Genomic DNA, 21438 nt, shown 5'->3' with positions numbered 1-21438 from the left:
ATAAGTGGTAATAGTAGTATTGGAAAGTTTTTGATTAGTGTCTTCTCCTTCTCCACATACAGGAAGACAAATATGTAGTTAAATATGGTTACCTGTATACAAACTGTCAGTATTTAATCTGATCATAAAAAATGTAAATAATAAAATAAAGTCTGCTACAAAGATGGTTTCCTGGTAATTGATGTGGGAAGGGGAAAAAATTAAGTAAAATTAAGCATGAACTAAAGCCTAAAAAAAGCTAAAAAACCCCCCAAAAAAACTAAAAAAGCTATTTAGAAATGCTGTATCCTATGCTTGCTACACCAGCCCAATAACAGTAATGGCCCATGCCTTCACATTTGTACTTGGGACATATTTTGTGTGTCTGTGGCACTACATGTGCTCAGTATGCTCTGGATTCCTGTTGAGAAGCTAAGCATAAGAGTCTTTGGAAATCATCAAAACATTAACATAGACAGTACCGCTACAGGGCCGATTGTTTAATTCTGATGCAGAATGCACTGGTTTCTATGTTGCCATGTAATGTAAATCTGAATGATCTGCAGGTATGGGATCCCTTATCTGGAAACCTATTATCCAGAAAGCTCAGAATTACGGAAAGCCCATCTCCCATAGACTCAATTTTAATCAAATAATTCAGAATTTTAAAACTGATCTCCTTTTTCTCTGTAATAATAAAACAGTACCGTGTAATTGATCCCAACTAAGAAATAAATAATCCTTATTGGATGCAAAACAATCCTATTGAGTTTAATTAATGGTTTATTGATTTTTTAGTAGACTTAAGGTATGGAGATCCAAATTACGGAAAGACCCCTTTTCCGGAATACCCTTGGTCCCAAGCATTCTAGATAACAGGTCCTATACCTGTACTAATAAACCTTGTATTGTGAATGCAATGTTGTATATATTCTGTACATTGTGAGTTGGCCCCTAAACTCAGTGTGTGTAAGATGGGGACCTACTGGGTGCGTGTCCTGAGTCACAGATCTTCACATGTAGCATTTAAGTCTCAAGAAAAAAAAAATACAACAAAGAAAGTCAGGAGAGGGGCCTTTATAAAAAGAACTTCAATAAACCTTAACTCCTCTGGATCATCAAAAAAGGATATAAATGAATGGAGTGGTGGCCTCCTGTTATCTCTTTACTCACTACCCCATATAGATTAGATGTCCACATCTATTCCAGTTGTTAATCAAATGAATTAGAAGGCTACAACTTCTGAGGCAATATACTGTAGCCATGGTTAACAATTTTTTGGAAAGTCTCCTGTTTATCCAGTGCCATGTTGTTCTCATTTATTAAAATCCAACTGAGTTTATTTTTCAGTCACTCTAAATAAAGTAAAGGCGATAAGTCAGCATTTTTTATTTATACTCAGATACATTTGATCCTGATTCCCTAGCAGACCCCTTAAATTACCTGAAAATAACAGGAATCTGTAAAACCTAAAAGATAAATAAAGATATACATACATACAAAAACCTAGTAAATACTCTGCTTCTTTAGAAAGAGTTAGAATATGTAATATGCACATCAAGTATTCTGGGCAAAATAATGCCAGTTTGAGGTATTTTACAACATATGCCTTTCACTCTTACATAGTTACGTATTTAATTTGGGCTCAAAAAAGACAAAATCCCATCAAGTTCAATCTGCCAATATACAAATATATACACACACCTATAAAGAGCTATCAATACCCACATATATTACAATATATTTGATTAGTGAAGATAACTTTTTAATTATTTTAAGAAATTCCATTGGAATTCCCTACATACAGTACATACTAATAGATGGGTTTGATTTCCAGATTTTGAAAATTAATTGATTCATAATTGATATGGTCCACATATCATTAAAGAGGTAAAATCACATTTCAAAGCAAGCTAATAATTTAGTGATTTGAATCGACCCTTGCAGAGAGAAGTGTTCTTACAGAGCTCTAAACTTCCTTCACTCAAAAATTCTAGTCCATTGGAAGAGGAACCAATGCAAAGCGATTCACAAATGACAAGATAAGAGCACCACCTATACAAAATCCACATACAGTATGTTATGTTTTGCCAGAGTAACAGTGCCTATCCCACCCACCTTTGTATATTAGTGGCTTAAAAACATAAAGAAAAAAACAACACAGGATGTTACACAGGATGCAGAATTAATATGACATTATTTAATGCTATATATCAGGGGTGGGCAATCTTTTTGGTGCAGGGGCCACATAGACTGGGCCGGGCCAGCGGTATGCTCAGCGCTGGCATCAGAAATTACGGGGTCTCTCAGCTCCCCCCCAGCATCCTGCAGCTCCCCACCCCAGCATCCTCCCCAACATCCTCCAGCTCCACTCCCCAGCTTCTTGCTGCTCCTCCCCAGCATCCTCCAGCTCCATTCCCCAGTGTCCTTCCCGGCATCCTCCCCCCCAGGGACCTGCTGCTCCTTCTGTCCCTACGACATCCTCCGACTTCTGCACCCCCTGGCATGCTTTTATATAATTGCGCCCCGCGCACGCATGGGGTGCAACCAATCAAAGCCCATATTTCTTTTAAGGGGCCCGTGTCAGTGGGCCGGATTAAAAAGGCCAGCAGGCCGGATGTGGCGCACGGGCCATAGTTTGCCCACCCCTGCTATATATATATTTCTTAGTTTTCTACTACAAAAAGGCCAATAATCCACAAGAGAAGATACAAAACAGAAAGTGATGAGATCTACGTAGGTTAAAGGGTTTTTGTCATGATTTTTATGGTATATTTTTTATTTCTAAATTACACTGTTTGTGTAGAAAATAATTCACTCTACCATTTAAAACTTTATTCTTGAAACAACAAATGTATTTTTTTAGCTATAATATTGGTGTGTAGGCAGCCATCTTAGTGCATTGTGCCTGAGTCTGAGCTTTCAGAAGGAGCCAGCGCTACACGTTAGAACTGCTTTCAAGTAACCTATTGTTTCTCCTACTCCCAGACTTGGATTTTATTACCAAGTGTTATTCTAATATCTACTGGAGCTGCTATATTGCTCCCTTCCCATTGTTCTGCTGATCGGCTTCTGGGAGGGGGTGATATCACTCACCAAGTTGGACCATTATCCAGAATGCTTAGGACCTGGGGTTTTCTGGATAAGGGGTCTTTCCGTAATTCAGATCTCTTAAGTAAAATTTTTAAACAGTAATTTAAACCCAATAGAGTTGTTTTGGCTCCAATAAGGATTGATTATATCTTAGTTGGGATCAAGGGATAAGGGGTCTGATACCTGTACTGATCTGATATAAGCTGCTGAAAATCTTTTAGAATTCCGCAGTCCATATTTTAGAGATTAGGTAACTCACAGCTATTTAACCCCTCCACCCTGTTGCCAATGCTTACATTCAATAAAACATTAAAACCTCTTGACGTGTTAACTTAATATTCTTTGACAACAGCAAAGTAAAAAAAAAATTTCTTAACCACTGTTCTGAGCTGTTATTTCTTGCACTAAACAGGGCAAAATCTGAAATTTAGACCAACGTCACACCCCACCAAGCACAATAAAAACTACATTATACATCATTGTTTTTCCACCCTGAGATCTGATCTGAAAACTGAAAAAGCTGCAGATTTTTACCTCTTTAAGAAAGCTTCTCCTTAGCTCTTAAGAAGTATCTGTACTAAGCATTGACTTAACTCTGACAGGAAGAAGAGAAGTATATTATACAGAAATAATACAGAAATAAAAACTTAAAAAAGAAAAATAGGATAAATAAGATAAAATATATGTAAAAATGTAATGTTCTTTATTCGTTGGTTATTACATTGCAGATCATCATTGCAAAATTCAACACCCCCCTCCCGCCCCTTGAAGGTAGCCTTTTTTGTGCAAAAATAAAGGCTTTTGCAGAAAGATTACTTGCTTTTATTATATACACTTCTATAGAACACACAATTATTTTTTCCACAGGAAGAGAGTTTACAAAACCTATGTTTAGTGATGAACAAATTTTTTTGGCAGGCATCGATTTGCAACGAATTTCTGCATTTCGCCATTGGCAAATTGTTGAGATTTGCAGCACAAAAGTTTGTTGTACATCAAAATAGGTGCAGTTGCATCAAAATAGGCATAGTCATGTCAAAATGGTAGTTGTCACGTCAAAATGGGCGCAGTTGTGTTAAAATTGGCATGGCCACAGCAAAATAGGCACAGTCGCATCAAAATTGGTATGGCCGCGTTAAAAAAAAGAATTTTTTGGCGAGGCGAATGGGACAGATTCGCTCACTAGCTAGGTTAAATACATTGAAAGATCAGTTTAAAGTAGAAAATGGCTATGGTCAAGGTGGGATACAAGGCACATCACAGGGTAAATTCTTCATAAATAAATATTTTCTATGTTTATTTTTTAAAAAAAAAAACCTTTCACTGTGATGCCCCTTCCAGAGGTGCAGTGTGTGGTTCAAAGTTGCAGAGGTGCAGAACCAATTGCAGAACCACATAGCGCAAACTTTAAACAGGCTGAGGCTGGGTCCCATGACTTATTTCCCTTGCCCCCCCCATATCTAACTGCCCAATTGCAGAGGTGCAAGAACCACATAGCACAAACTTTAAACAGGCTGAGGCTGGGTCCCATGACTTATTTCCCTTGCCCCCCCCATATCTAACTGCCCAATTGCAGAGGTGCAAGAACCACATAGCACAAACTTTAAACAAGCTGAGGCTGGGTCCCATGACTTATTTCCCTTGTCCCCCATATCTAACTGCCCAATTGCAGAGGTGCAGAACCAATTGTAGAACCACATAGAACAAACTTTAAACAGGCTGAGCTGGGTCCTATGACTTATTTCCCTTGCCCCCCCCCCCATATCTAACTGCCCAAGTGCAGCAACCCATAGAAGCTAATTAACTGTTTTTGAAGAGATGACCATAAATGCTGCCTGCTGATTGGTTGTTACAGGCTATTGCACAGTCCCACTTTGTGCCTTTTAATACATAACCCCAACAGAGCCTAGTGACTCCTAGAAAATGCAAAGACACACAATAAATTTATTTCATTAAATAGGAAATATCCCTTTTCTAATACTAACCAACAAAGAAAAGGCCCGAATAAAACCTGCAGGGTTTAGAAAGTTTTTTTCCCCTTTTCTGCAAACTGCATCTTCTTTCAAAGTCTGCTTAAACTTTAAATCTACAAATTAAAATGAAGAACAACTTTAGTTTTGAAGATGCTTTCTTCAAAATATTGGTAATATGGCAGCTCCTAAACAAACAAATAGATGTAAATTAAGTCCATGCACATAAAAGAAATAAATAAATTCTACTAAATCCCTTCCAGTTTAAAATCATAATGTACCCTGAAAACTGCATTTGAGATCTTACTGTGTTTGTGTTCAAGGGTACAGGAAAGCTTTCATAAGGAAATGCTGTATTTGCAAATGTCTCTCCACTGCAACTCTTTAGATGTGTGACATGGTCTGCATTGACCCAAGGTGGTGATGTCACAAATCAAAAGCTTTCTACAGTTGGAAAATGACTGTTGGAAAATGACTGTTGGGCAGAGCATTTAGATGAGAGAAGAGCTGGCAGCCATTTCCAACATGGAGAAGAAGGATTTCAACTGCGGCGATTTGGGACCAGGACCTTACCAAGAGATGAAGAGAAAGCTAGAGAGTGAAGTAGAAGGAACAGCAAGAAAGAAGAAATGCAAAAAGCGTCATTATGAAGAAAAATCAAAGGAGAAGAGTGAGAAGGCTTCAAGTAGCGAACAACTTCCAGAAGAGCAGCAGAAGAAGCAAAAGAGGGACAGAGAGGACAGCAAAGAAGATAAGAGACCCCCCTGTGATGATCATCAGAAGAGAAAAAGGGACAGAGAGGACAGCAAAGAAGATAAGAGACCCCCCTGTGATGATCATCAGAAGAGAAAAAGGGACAGAGAGGACAGCGAAGAAGGTAACAGACCCCCCTGTGATCAAAGACCCTGCCCATAAATGCTTTCTGCTTTCCTTCCCTCCTGTTTATATCACCATTTTGGATTAGTAGAGAGGCTACAGGTTTACAGGCTGTTAGGAGCAGGGTCAACTGCTATAATGCTGAAAAACAAAACCTCTTGAAAAATTAGACTTATTTATTGTAATCTATTAGTGAGGATGTGTGTGCATGTATTTTAAGTAAGCGGAAAGGCACACATTTTAAGCCATGTGTTTGTTGATCCGTGAAATAACACTAAACTAATAGTAATGATCGATACTGAGAGAGAATAGGGACAGTTAATGTTGACGGCACCAGCTTTTGGTTGCCAAGGGACATAAATATCCGCCTGTGTAACTCTGACTTTAAAGTTGCAATTGTGATTAGTATTGTAAGTATAGAAGTACCGCCGAACAACGCTCGATACAGGCGGCCCACCGGATGGAACTAGCGGCACATTATGCTAATAAGTGATTTCCGGGTAGATTGGGTAGCATTGAACAAAACCGGACACTTAGTAATTTAGTTATTAGCAACCTTAATAGCGCTGGGCTAAGCTCACAAAGATGCGCCGGGTGTTTTGCAGCACTGGCAACTAGCCCGTGAATGACTCCTGACCCCGCACCCTGTATATTAAAAGGATATATAGGATACCGATACTTCTGCCAATATAAAAGTAGAATTGGGACACGATAGAGAGTCACTGTGTAAGAACAGAAATAAGGATAGTCTCCTCACGCTTAAGCGGATTCATGTGTAATCGGTAATTCAACCTCTTGTATTGCGGAGCTGTATTTGAGACCGAACTGGTGCAGACTACATATATTATTCCTCCTCAAAATAATAGTGAGAGAACTATCTATGTGAGCATGACATAACGGTGAGGGTCTCAATATATTCATCTATTGAGAAAGTATTAGGTCAGTGACCAAAAGCGGTATAAATGATCCCTGAGATACTTTTGGGAGAAACCCTCTACGCATCTTAAGAAAATCGCACTAATAGTTGCAAAAAATCCTTAATAAAGCCAGTTGGTGCGATCCATTGACTTCCCTAACTCTGTAATAGCTCTCTTAGTGACAACTATAGTAATTACACCTCCATTTGCAACAGTGTTATAATGTTGCAATAGTAAAAGTGATACTGTTTATATTAACAAACACACGGCTTTACCTCTTTTAACCTTTCCTGTCCCCCTTCAGTTTATTTTAACCAATTTTAGTAGTAATTAATAATAAAAATTGATTTTAACTTGATACTTGGTGTGCCTTAATTAAATGTGTGCCTTTCCGCTTACTTAAACTACTAACTACTACATTTAAGTGCACCCATTACATAAGCTATAGTGCGAGGCTTACCCCCAACTCCGAGTGTGTGCATGTATAGCTACAAGGTCCTAAATTATGGTTGCCTCTTGCACTGAATCAGGAAAGTGATTTTAACCTATTATTAACTAGAAAAATGAAAGCAAAAATCTGGTTGATTGTTATGGCAACTGCACTTGTGCAACATATTAGCTATCTTAATAAATGAGCCCTTTGATAGAATTCAGGATCATGGACTGCCAAATCAATAGGGGAGGCAGCATAGTATAAGGGGTTTATTTACCATGCTGTATAAACACTGGAGTAAAGCATTAGAAAGTTAGAAAACCAAAGCAAAGCATCTGATTGGCTGCTATGAGCAACATCACCAGTAATTTTTTACTCCACTTTTTACACACTATAAATATACCCCTAAGTGTCCTAGGGCAGTATATAAGCTATACGATCTGGCCCTGTGTAGAATCATAGTAACTTGTTCATACCTACTCATCTGTCTATCTATCTATCATCTATCTGCCTCTTTGGACATTAGCATGGGCAGCTATACTTGCTCCTTGTCAGTGATAATACAGAAGAGCAGGGCTATATTTGGGAGATGCTTTGGTTTATGAAGGGGATCTCAGGCATAAGCTCTATTGAGCAGAATTCTCTTTTTCTCTTGTATTTTTATTGGTTGTATCTGTAATGAATGAAATCAAAATCAAATCAAGTTGATACACCCATTTATTGTGCAGTGCTGCAGAATATGTTTGCACTTTATAAATACTGTATAAAACACTTTATACATACTTATACAAACTTTATGCATCACACATGAATATGACCTGGAATAGTAAAGTAGCACTGTTTAAATGTGCTGTAGCCAATGTAGGAATTGTAAATAAATTCTCTTCTTCACTAGATGGAAATGACCAGAAGAGACAACGGGCTGATCCTACAGAGCCTAACCCCCAAATTCTAACCAGCTATGAGTTCCATTCAGAGCTGGGACAAGGAGGATACAGCAGGGTGAGTGATAAGTTTCCCACTAGGGAAACCTCTTCTTTGGGCATATGATGTAAATATAGACATAGCAGAGGAAGAGAGGGAAGCAGTATTAAGGATATGTTCTAAAAGGATGAATTTTAATATCTCACATTAAATATCACTGTTGTCTTCCAGTTTAGAACTAGAAATGTACTCTACTTATTTCTGTATGCTGATTCTTCATCTTTTAATTATGTTAGTATTATACATATGTATTTATAAGAACATATAATGTAATTTTTCTGTCTCCCTTTCTCAGGTTATGCTGGCCACATTAGGTAACAGGCCACCTGTTGCAATTAAGGTCATCAAGATAACATCAGGGTGCATTTCCAACAGCATCCTGACAGAGGCCAACGTGCTCCGGATCACCAGTGAGTGCCCATACCTGTGCCATGGGTATGCGGCATTCCATACACAGGTACACAACTGGTTTATACCCAACCTAAAACCCCCATGTTAAGGAAAACAATATTTCATTCCCTGGGAAACATGCACATTCTATCCAGTTTCTAGTGTAAGTGACCCTAACAACCAAATAACTGCTGAACTGGGGAGCTGCAAGTATCATACAAATTTATATCTAAATATTTTTATTGCATCAAATTTGCCTTTGTATTATACCTTAGCTACATCTTGTACTTGATGTGTGTGCTCCCCTAATCTGCACTGTTTTGTGCCATTTATTCCAATGATTCCTTCTCACTGTATTTGTCTGTGTAACCAGCGGCACGCATTCCTTGTTATGGAACTCCTCAGTGGGGGCAGCCTGGAGGATCAGATCAACACACACGGATGCCTGGATATGACCAGAGTACTGTAAGTAGCACATTGAGGACTTCAGCAAATTACTATATTCTGTTAAAAGTGTTGCAGTCATTGGCTATTGTGCCTTTATATTTACTAATAATTCTGAACTTGCTAACAGTTTTGCAGAATATATAAAAGAAGGCACCTTATTCAAATGTAAGGGTGAGCTATTTCCCATACACCTACAAAAGTAGCAAGGCATGCTCTAATCTTTATCATCATTTACTTCTATTTAACAGCTTCTACTCTGCAGAGTTGGTATGTGGCTTGGAATCCCTTCACAACATGGGCATCGTTCACCGGTCAGTATAACTCAGCTATTTCTTACTAAATGTTTTTTTTTGCACATTTCATTGCCTTATAGGTTAATATTAATCCCAAACCTCTCTCATGATTGCTCTTTTCATATCTTTATTACAGGGATCTCAAACCTGCAAACATCATGCTAGATGAAGAAGGTCACATTAAAATCACAGATTTCGGTCTAGCGAAGATTAATATTTTCGGCAACAAGACCATCACTGGCCGGGCAGGCACAATGGGATACATTGCCCCGGAGGTAAGAAATGCAATTTTAGTATCTTTCTTATCAAGGGGTATGTGGCCAGAACAACAGAACTGCATCTATAGCCAAACTGAAAACATGTATAGACATAGAAGTATCAGTGGCTGCTTACAGCAATTGCTAAAATGCAGTTACTTACCCCAATGCCACTCTTATATGTCACTCTGGGGTTATATAAGCAGCCTCTAGAACTAGCATGAAAACAAACATTTTACAAAAGTTTTATCTCTCGGTAATAAAAAACTTTCTAAATGCAGTCAAATAAAATTATTACTACACTGGCTCCTGTTTCCTTCAGCCATGCACCAATATCCCATGGTCTCTATGCCCCAATGCAGGCAGTATTTTATAAATTATTACCTGAGAAATCCTTCTACCAGAAATGCACCAAAATATAAAATGGCCTGTCCTTCATAATTCTATGTACTTGTTGTTTGGCTTTATAAGATAAAGGTGAAGATGTCAGAAGGGTAAATGACTGAGAACATTTTGCTAACATATTGTTTTTCAGATCCTAAACAATAGGGAATATACAGCAGCAGTAGACTGGTGGGCCCTTGGAATTATTATCTTCAAAATGGCCACCGGTGAGTCCCCATTCTTGGATGGAAGCGATGAGGAGGAGCATACTGACTCTGTCATCTACGAAGAGCCTGTATTTCCTCAGTGGCTTGACGAAGACCTGGTAGATCTCCTAAAAAAGGTGATATAGAGAATTAATAGTCACAGATACATTTATGCACCACATCATTGACTAAAACAGAATAGGCAATATATATAATATATATATATATATATATATATATATATATATATACAGCCTGTTTTCACTTAAGTGCTTAATGGAGAATGAAACCAAAACCCTTTAAGGGGAAGGGTATGCCAATTTGTTAGGAATCCACCAGTGACTATAATCGCTAACCACTTAAAGTAAAGTGAAGCAATGCATATAGTAAAGCATATAGTTTATGTATGTGAGTGTATAGATTGGTAGGTGTGGGTTGTGTGTGGGTTTGTGGGTTTACTTGGATGGGTTGAACTTGATGGACTCTGGTCTTTTTTCAACCCTATGTAACTATGTAATGCTCAAACAGGGTAGGAAGTTAGTGGTTATAGGCACTGGGGTGGGGGGTGCAGAAGGGCCCACTCTCCACCAATTAGTTGGGAACAATGCTTAATATAATGTGTCATATTTCCCTATGGAGGAAATAATTTAAATTTAAATAGTTTAAGGATCCTTGGCTGGGTACAATAGCCCTACTGTTCTCCTTTAAAATTGTATATATATATATATATATATATATAATTTTTTTTATTTTCCTGAAGGTTTAGAAAAGTATGTACATTATTTTCATTGTACATATAAACAGGCAGTGGTTATTTATTTTGCAGCTTATTATATAGGTTCCTAGAGATGTATTGGCAGGACAAGCCCTAAGGTGGCCATATACGGGCCAATTTCAGCGATATTGGTTCGATCCAGCAGCTTATCTGCCCGTGTATGGGCCCTAGGGCCAAATGATCAAATTAGCCCTATATCACACACCCATAGATGGGCATATTGGGAGAAGATACGCTCGCTTGGCGACCTCACTCTTACAATGTATGGCCACCTTAATTATGTTCTGCGTTCTTTATTGCTTTTGTTGAGTTGTTTTTTAACTGCTCCTTTTATCTAAAGCTCCTCAAGAAGAAGCCTCAACAGCGCCTTGGGGTGTGTGGCACCATCAAAGACCACCCCTTTTTTTCTTGTATTGATTGGGAAGAGCTGGAGAGCCAGGAAGCTCCACCACCTTTTCAGCCAATAGTAAGTTCCTTTAAAAAACATAGTCATGAATTATTTTTACACTAGTGAAATAGCCTAATTATAGTAGAGAGTGAACAATTAGTGTAACTTAAATAAAATGTATAGTTTATATATTAAAAGTATAAGTCTATAACAGCCATAAAATCTTATGGAACACCTTTATATGAAAGCTGAAAAGGGTGCAGGTAATGAGAAAATAGAAAATAAAGATAAAACAAGATATTGATTAGCTTTGCAGCTAAGGATTATTACATCTCTGTAATAGCTCACATATATATCTTTAGGTGAAGCAGCCAAGCACATCAAAAAGAATAGGGGAGAAAGATAAAATATGTGTGTTTGGCGCAGATCCAATCTGACTAGAATTGTTTTTGTAGGAATATAAATACCTGATGTTCCTGCCATTCAGGGGTCGTTTAGGCTATATTTTAAATAATAACTCTTCCTTCCCTGCCTGAAGTTGATCCCAAGGAAGGCAAATGATTACTACCTATATAAATACTATTATACTATTGATACTACCTATTGATACTTACTTCTTGTTATATGTAGAGCATATGCCAGCATTGCATATTTACTTTTGTACATTATTACTTATTGCCTTTGCAGATGCATTCTTCCTGCACAAACAGGCATATTTATTTATGATCACTAGGGGTGCTGTAGCATTGATAGCCTTGGAAAATGTTGATACCAAGGCAAACTATACTTCAGTTTCAGCTTCAGAGCTTGCTTTGGTCTGTATTGTTCTCAGATGTCAGAAATATTGAACATTTAAGGCCTTATTGATTTTAACAAAATAAAATGCATAGTTTCAGTGTGTGTAACTTATTATGTTGGATCTGCTGGTGCAAAGATAAAGGCACTTACAGATTTTTACTTACCCATACTGAATATTCTGTATTATCCTAACATTATTTTTTCCAATTTTGTGCAGCCAACAAATGATAAGCCGCGCAAAGGTAAGGCTCCATCTTTCCTGCAGCCCCAAAGGAATGACACCACATCAGGGGGCAGCAAGAAGAACTCAGGCTTTTCATTTGTCAGCTCCACCTGGCAGAGGTAAGTATCTGAGCCTCATGGTATCTACAACCACCATCCATGGACTTTAGCATTGGAACATCAGCTGCATACAGACTACAACATCTTCTGCAATGTCTGGTCATATCATCTGCTCCTGAGCCCCATGGGTTTCCATACCATCAAGCACACTCTCTCATCGGAAAAACTGACAAGAGTAAGGTAAGTGTATGGGTAGGTATATAAATATAGCACTTTATAGGAAGAGACTTAGAAATGCTATAAATAAATATAAATATATATATATATAGAGGAGAGAATGGTGTGTGATTGAGTGAGAGAATGTGAGGTATGAACGGGCCAAGGGCGTAACAATAAGGCAAGCAGGGGCAGCCTGCACCTTCCTTGCCTTCATGTCTATGAAATCTATTCCCTAGTTTTAATGCTTATATTACAATCTTGATACAGAAAGCTTTTTTTCCCCCATTCTGCGGCATATTGGCAACAGCTTCAGAAGGGGTTTTTTGCCTCCTGTATCAACTTGTACGTTATTTAGAATTATATCAGCAAAGGGATAAACTTCATAGGCATGTCTCTTCTAAAAGCCTCCATTATTATATTATACTACTATAGTTATTATAATATTATTATAATATTAAGTTAATGATGAGCACGCTTTGCCTTCATGGCAAATCCATACAGCACAGTGTTGAATCAGGAAGGATTTTTTCCCATTCTGCGGCAAACTGGCCAAAGCTTCAGAATGGGGTTTTTGCCTTCTTGATCAGCCTTCTTTTAGCATAATAAGAGCAAATGATTTATCTTCTATCTATAAGTATATGTCTTCTTAATAATAGGTAAGTATATGTCTTCTTAATAATAGGTAAGTTGTTGTTATATTTTATGCTACATGGAGTGAGACAACATCTCACCCATAGGGGAACCAATGGCAAATTATTCACATTGGAACTCCCCTGAGGCATGTTACGCCCGGAGTGAATGGTCAGTAACAGGGTTGAAGCCTTGACGTGGCGTTACTGCTCACATGTATAAACATGTGCTAATTCAACCAATTGTAGCCCTGTGCTCCGTGACTTACAGAGTGACAAACATTATGTCTTCAGCCTCTTATCCATATTATCAAGAAGAAAAGAAAGAATCATATATTGTCAGGTAGTAAAAAATAGAACAATACTAGATACACAGATAGATAGACAGATAGATAGATAGATAGACAGACAGACAGACAGACAGACAGACAGACAGATAGATAGATAGATAGATAGATAGATAGATAGATAGATAGATCACCAGAAATCCTTGCAGAAGAAATGACACAAGGTATGTAGCTAAATCAAACAAAAAAAGCCAGGTTTGAGTCACTTGAGACTGTCAGATATGTGTCAGGGGTGGCAAAAATCATAACATTTTGCACCTTGATGTCTGTTTGTAAATAAGCCCTTAGTTCTTCACTTTAGGAATAGAAAAGTACAGTGTACTTTTAAAGAATGGGTGATTTTGTCTTCTCCTCAGTTTCTTCCTCATAGATTGTGCCACCTAAGAAGGGTCATTTAAAAACACAGCCACCTGCCGCCCTGCTGTCATATCTAAATCTGCTTTCTCTTTTATATCTCCCTTCACACTAAACCACTGCAAAATTCTCCTCCTTTTTTATACAGATGCCCCAACCTATTAATTCCTTTTTTATAGTGCAACCTTAGTACTTCTATTTAATAGGTGATACATTTAAAATGTCCGGTTTCCACAAGTATTGTACAGATTTAGCCATTGCCTTTAAAGGAAAATATATAAGTGCAATGCAATATTTTATCTTGAAATCTTTTGGACTTACCACCCTACTAAACTCCTGGTCCTATATATTAGCAGTTATTAGTCCATTTTCCATAGGAAAGACATACTATGCCACCCAGTATGTTTCTGGTTGCCATGCAATGTGCCATGTAATGTGAATCTGAATGATCTACTGATAAATCTTGTATTGTGAATGCAATGTTGTATATATACTGTAGATTGAGAGTTGACCCCCAAACTCGGGAAACTGAGAACAGCCCAGAGAGTGTGTAAGATGGGGACCTTCTGGGTGTGTGTCCTGAGTCACAGATCTTCACATGTAGCATTTATACACGTATTCTTTGGTGCGCTTTAGTTCTTCTTTAAGGTAAGGCATTTGGGAGGAAGAAGGAAGAGAGGGAGTGGGATATCTTTCCCAAAAAAAATCACTCCTAACATGCACATAGCCATCATGAAAGATTTTTTTAACTATGCCCTTATGTGTTTTTACACTTTGCAACATTCATGTTGCACTCTTTCCCATGGGTATTATATCCCCTGACCCCTCATTCCATCTACCTAAGCATCTAGGGGATTGTCTTAGTCCCTATGCAGTATACTTTACAGCAGTGTTTATTTTTTGGTTTAAGCTCCTTTTAGTAGACCAATATTTGGTCAGAGCCCCCTTCCTTTCTAACAATTGCCAACAATTTAACCATAGTACTAAGAATATGTAGGGGTGGAAATAATTGTCGAACTCCAAATCTCACTCTAGCAGACCATCCAGAGGTTATCCTAAAATCTCACTGTAAATAGCCCTGAGTCTTATTCCGTTCCCCCACAGCTGCCCTAAATAAGCATAGACTAAAAAGAAATCTCTTCCTCCCCTTCATGTAATAATAGATACATAGATACTGCTTATAAGTATTTTTGCCTTTTTGATTTGTCTGTGCATCACTCTGGCTTCAAGTTTGCTCTGGCAGAGCTGCTAACTGCAGCAAAATGTGTGGGATGGATATTCATGCACCCAGCATTGCCTTCTACGTACCTTCACACATCTGCCTACACTTCTATGTAGTGAAAGATAGGCACCTGCTGAGGGGGTTCATAGATCATGACTGAGAAATAAACAATGTAATGCTTCTTTAATCATAGGTATTGATTGTCCCTATGGTATTCAGCCCTTCAGACATGGTATGAATCCCCAGCACAGTGCTCTTATCATTACACAAGTAATCCTAACTTCAGTATTATAAACACCCCCATTCAAAGACTGTGACTGCAGCTCAACTGAGGAACTTGCAAACCCAGCTAGAGCTATAGTATCTGCGTGACTATGATTTTGCCATCCACAATATTACTTACATTTGTTGTAGCCTGCAGTGCTGAGATTTGTCCCTAGTTTATTATGTCTTTACCATGCTTTATTATGCTGTACCTTTGCCACTGTTCTCTATGAAAGTCCAAAGGCTGTACTTTTTATTCGTGTCCTACTACCTGGATAACCCACATATTGATTTATAAAGACTAACGCGGCAATATTCCACATTGTTGCACAGAAATCAATAGAGTTTAAGGCAAGTAGATTTTTTTTTTAAAGTAAATGTTATTTTATTTTTTATTGCATAACAAACATGTATACATGCATTGCATTAGTTTGAATGGTATAATTACACTAATATACAACAAAAACCAACATAAGAGTCTTCCCACAAATTCTTAATGGAATACTGTACTTTTTTTTATTGTAAATATTAAAAAGCTGAAAAGAAAGTGAAGTGACTGCAGTAACTATAAACTGCCATACAGCATAAAGGTGGCCACACACGTGGCGATTTGCGAAATATCGTACAATCGGCCACAAACCGTACAGGGCTGAAATGGCAGATAAGGAGGTAGAAACAATAGAATTTCTACCTCCTTCTGACGACTCAGCGCTGAAGGCAGATTTTGGTCAGGCGCCCTCTATGGCACCCGATCAAAATCTTTTAACCTGGCCAATAGGCGAGTCGACTTGCCATACACGCACCGAATATCGCACAAAACGAGGTTTTGTACGATATTATCGGTGAGTGTATGGCCAGCTTAAAAGACAATTGTCTAATCAGACCAGTTCAATTCTATTTGTGTTTAAATAAATCAGGCTTAATAAATGGCTTTTCTACAGGTAATAATGGTGATAAAATTGATCTATGATGACATATTCAGCATTTACAAGTGTAAATGAAAAAAATCTCCCTTATTATTGTTTACTTCTGTTTTTCCTAATCTCCTGGAGCTCTCTATTAAAAAGTTCAGGTCCTTAGGTCTCCCCTACCTGATGAAGGGGTTGGTGGTAAGTTTAAAAATGACCACTTTACCAATAGGGGTTCGTGCGCATTATGCAAATAAATGATAATAGACATTTTTATTAACTGGAATCTGCAGTGTAAGTGAGAAGGGATTAGGAGTAAGGGACCAGGGACATCAATTAAACCTGCATTGGTAATTAATGAAATGCGGGGTTCTCAAATGAGCCTTTATCCCTTAATCAAGTTGGCCAGAAAACTTATCCTGAATGGGTAATAAAAGGGTTCATTTACTCATTACACAGTATGTTTTATAAAATACATTTATATTTATTTTTGGCAGTTCAGATAGTTTATATGCACCTTCTCTTGTTTGCTATATTTATAATCATATTTAATATAAAAATGACATTTTATATTAAATATATTTAACTATGGCTATTATTAAGTGCACTGCAAGATAAGCCATTTCTATGCAAGGTGCTCTACGGATTGGTTTCCATCCTAAAAAGGGATTATTCTCAACACTCAAACATAATGTATCTATAAATAGTGGAGTGGCTCTTATCAGAATGTCTGCAAAGACGTCAGTGTTGCTGTGAGTGCTCTCACAATTAACACACTTCTGAGCTAAAGCACTTAAAGTGGGTATAGTGGTTTGTTGATGCTTAGTGATTAAGGCTTTAGGCATGAACTGTCATTGCTGCCAATCTGCAGTCAAGCACAGTTTATTTTCTTAAACAGCAGAAGACAATTTTTGTAGCATAGATGTAAGAAAGAGTGGGATAAAATGATGGCCTTAGTTAGTGTATGGTTTATTCCCCCATAAAGTTATGGGAGGGTAAAAAATTTACCTGCAGGAAAGTTTTTTTCCCTGAGGTGCTGAAATAGTTTAATGTAGCAATACTGGTGGTAAGGATCCTAGGTTCTAAATGCAGCCCTGTGTGGCAGACAGGGCCACATAACACCCACAGCAGTGTAAAAGACTAGAAAAGAGCTCTAGTCAATTTCTTTTAATGTAGGTCGAACAAGAATGTTAGTGGGGTCAATACACCAGTGTCAACACCTTAAGTGGATCCTGATAGGGGTTAAGTGTAACAATTCCACTAAAGTGTCTAAGAAAGAGAATGACAGTAAAGGTATCTTTGAGATAATCTGAAGAGTGTTGTACCAAGTTAGCCATAGAATAAAACCAGAAAATATGGTGATACCTTTTACTGATTAAGTGGATTAAAAAATGCAAGCTTTTGGGACTACTTAGGTCCCTCCTTCAGGTATGATGCAGAGACCTATATAGGTCTCAGGACATAAGTATTCCTGAAAGTTTGCATTTTAAATCTACTTAGTTATTCAATAGAAGGTATCACCTACTCTATAATTTCAAGAATCTGAAGAGTGAGCCTGAGGGGGTACACCAATAGTGACAGTGTATTGTGTTTGGGGACATTATTTGTGCTGAAGTTTTGTTGTGGAAATGTTATATGAAACTATGTTTGTTTGCTCCAGAACCACTAGAACCACGTAATGTTTCTCAGCAGAAGTGCACTTTATCCGAATACTGCGAGGGTCCAACCCAAAAGATTTTAGATACTGTATATCCCATACTCTGTAGAATGAGCAGCCAGAGAGGGATTTTAAATCAAGCTAAGCTGTTTCATATTAGTTACTACATATTTCAGTTGGAGCATGAAACTTGTGGACTCTTTCCTCATATGAGGTGGTGCCTACAGGTCTTGTAAGAACAGAGATTTAGGACTGTTAAGTCAATAAAGAATGAGGATCTAAGTGAATGTAGCTGGTTGCCAGAAGACTCACTGCAAAGGTTGTACAACATATTTTTCTTATGAATGTAGATAATTTGGCTATAATTAAGGGCATCCAGTTTCAAAGTTAAACTGAATACAGATATGCTTTTCTGGTGCTTCCTGGAAACACTGTGATATGACTGGAGCTGAGACCTAGTTAATAGGTGAGTAGAAACCTGGGGAAGAGTTCTATATAAAGAAGGACGGCCTGTTATGCAAGCCAAATGCTTTTATAAATTCAGTTCCATCTGAAAAACTAATGTGCTTCTTTGGAAAGCTGGATTTTTGTTTGCCTTACTAAATAATCTATACTTCTATGATGAGCATTTCCAGACAAATATGTATAGCACATTGACTGGCAGCAAATCATTCATTTTAATTGAACATAACTGATTCAACATGTGTTGAGATATTTTGGGGGAGGCCTGTTTGGTATTGTAGCAACATGGATGGTTTCTGCAGCATGGATGTAAATGTTATTGCATTTGTTATTTTGTTATCTAGCGAACTAGGTTCTGGCACTAAACTGAAATGCAGAAATGTAGATACTGGTTTCAGTGGTCACAGACAGTTATTTAGAGGAGAGCCATGTGACCAAATCACAATATCAAGGATTATTGTTATTCCACAACCTTTCAAGGCAGCTACTGGATAGGCAGCTATCCATGATAGAAATTGGATCACTTTACTGCTATGATCAAGGTACATTTAATAGTTTAATTCAGTCAGATTGCATAAGGATCTTTGCTGTAATGAATACCATATTAAAAATAGTTTCACCAGCCTTTTCTAAGAAGCCCCCACTTCTCCCTGGCTATTTTCCAAAGCTGGCTACAAGGGCAAAAAAACTGCTGGGCACTGAAACTAAAACTGCAAAACTTCTCCTTATAACTCCTCCTCCTAATAATTATGTTATTATTATTTATACCATTATGAAACAGTTGCAGAAACTTGCACCTAAGGGGCAAATTTACTAAAACTCTAACATTTCTCATTTATTTTATTTTAAATTCTAAAAAAATCTGAAATGAGCATGTGTGGGGAAAAGTCACACAAATTCCAATTTTTTTTAACTTGTCATATGAAAACTATGACTTTTTCGAATTTTGTTGAGTCAAAAATGCAAAACCTCCAACGTTTTGAAGCAAAAGAAATTTGAATTGGGAAAAAAATCTGATGCTTAGTAAATGGCCCTTTTGAGGCATATTTACTAAATCTTTGGGTGAATACAAAACCAAATCCGAATCCCTATTAGCATATGCTAATTAGGGTTTGGAAGGGTTAAATCGTGGTGAAAAATTTTCAACTTCCATGTTTACGTGACAAAAAGTCTCGTGAATTTTAGGATTCGGTTCAGCCAGGAGTGTGGATTCGGCTGAATCCGAATCCTGGCAATAAAGCCAAATTTTTGGCCAAATTCCAAACTGAATCCTTGATTCTGTGCATCCCTAGAGGTAACCAAGAGATAAGGTAAACCATAGCAACCAAAAAGAGAGGTGGTGGAACCATGATGTTTTGGGGTGGATTCAAGATGTTTCAGTTGTGATGTTTTGGGGATTGTCTGTGCCAAAAAGGGACTGCCATGCTTCAGATTAGGTGAGTAGGCAGGGTTTGGGGGAGCAGAGAGAGGGTTTTGGTGTGGATCTATGTCAGGAGGGGGGCAGAGCTACTAGCAATTACAAATTTACATTTACAAGTACATTGCCATTAAATTTATAATATCAACCCCAGTCTTGACTAGTATTTTACTGGCTAGGCTAGTAAAATACCAGCCAAGTGGAAATCCTAGTAGTCATGTGTAACAATGCAAAAAGGTACCAGCAAGTATCTATAGTGCAACACAATCTTTTACCAAATAAATCTTTAAAGGAACTAATTTCTTTCCAGTTCCAGTTTACTTGACAATTGCATTTAGAGAATATATTTTTCTATCCCTACTAACTTCCAAGCAGGATTCTCAGGGCCGGAACTAGGGGTAGGCAGAAGAGGCCTAGGGCGCAACAGTGGAGGGGCGCCAGGCAAGTATTCCGGGCACTTTCCCCCCTCTGCAGCAGCCCGGCAAACCCAGCACCCTGTTCACGTGGATTGTGCGCTCATTTTTACAGTGGGGGGCAGGACTGGTTGGGGCGGGCCAAGCCGATCAGGTTGCCTAGGATGCCTGGTCGGTTTGGCCCAGCACTGAGGATCATTTGGCAGATGCAAAGAAAATGAATTGTGAATTTCAGGTTGCATTTTAGCCTTTATTTTCTTCAGGGCCTTATTTACACAAATGTTTTACTTGCCACGTTTGTTGGTCCCAATATTTGATGTGAGCAACATAATTTTATGCATTTTTTAATTTTCACTCTACATTTCATTTTGTAAAAGCTATGTTGTCCAATTCATGTATGTAAGAGATTTCGGAACAACTGGAACCTATTCAGTACAGTATTTAGCTGTATGTATGATATTTTCAGAAGATTGCATACGTTCCCAATTAGTTTTTGACATCATCTGTGTAAACAAACAAAAACATTGATATGAAGGAGCCCTAACCGTTTGGGGTTAATGCAAAAACATTTGCAATGTTTGATAGGTTCCTGTAACCCACAGCAATCAGTCATCAGTTCATTGTTAGGGGTCCAGTACAACAACAGCAATGAATGAATAATTCATACTGGGAACATATCATAATGCCTACAGTGACCACCACATTCGCTTAGACTTTTTAGTGTGTGTGTTGACACTGCCAGAGTAATTAAAGACAATTACATTCCCAAAGCAACTGGAAAAGGTTTCACATGTTCCAAGAGTTATTAATATTCCGGAGATAATATCACTGGGGCTGCGTGAGACAGAGCACACACTAGCTTAATAAGCAGATTAGTCTCTGTTTTCATTTGAGACTTTCCTTCTCCTGAAGGCTCAGTGATGTCTGTCATATTTCATGAGGTTTATTAAAGACCTGGGACATTATTTACAAAGACCTACTATAAATCATATAAATCCTTGAAATCATGAACAGAGTAATACAGGGGGATAAAAAAAATGACCAAGATACTGTATTAGAATTCATAGAAATCCA

At 37.9% G+C, this 21438-nt stretch overlaps 1 protein-coding gene across 1 annotated transcript; it reads left to right on the top strand.

Moving 5' to 3' along the window:
- The first annotated feature begins 9523 nt into the window (after window positions 1-9523).
- On the top strand, window positions 9524-10375 carry LOC101732896 (protein kinase C delta type). Its single transcript, XM_018091837.2, has 2 exons — window positions 9524-9657; window positions 10175-10375. The coding sequence occupies exons 1-2, from the start codon at window positions 9541-9543 to the stop codon at window positions 10373-10375; spliced, it is 318 nt and encodes a 105-aa protein (XP_017947326.1). The 5' UTR covers window positions 9524-9540.
- The last annotated feature ends 11063 nt before the right edge of the window (window positions 10376-21438 follow it).

The sequence above is a fragment of the Xenopus tropicalis genome, chromosome 2 (assembly GCF_000004195.4).
Source record: "Xenopus tropicalis strain Nigerian chromosome 2, UCB_Xtro_10.0, whole genome shotgun sequence".
NCBI lineage: Eukaryota > Metazoa > Chordata > Amphibia > Anura > Pipidae > Xenopus > Xenopus tropicalis.
Note: the sequence above shows the minus strand (reverse complement) of the source record. Positions and strands in the feature narration are given on the sequence as shown.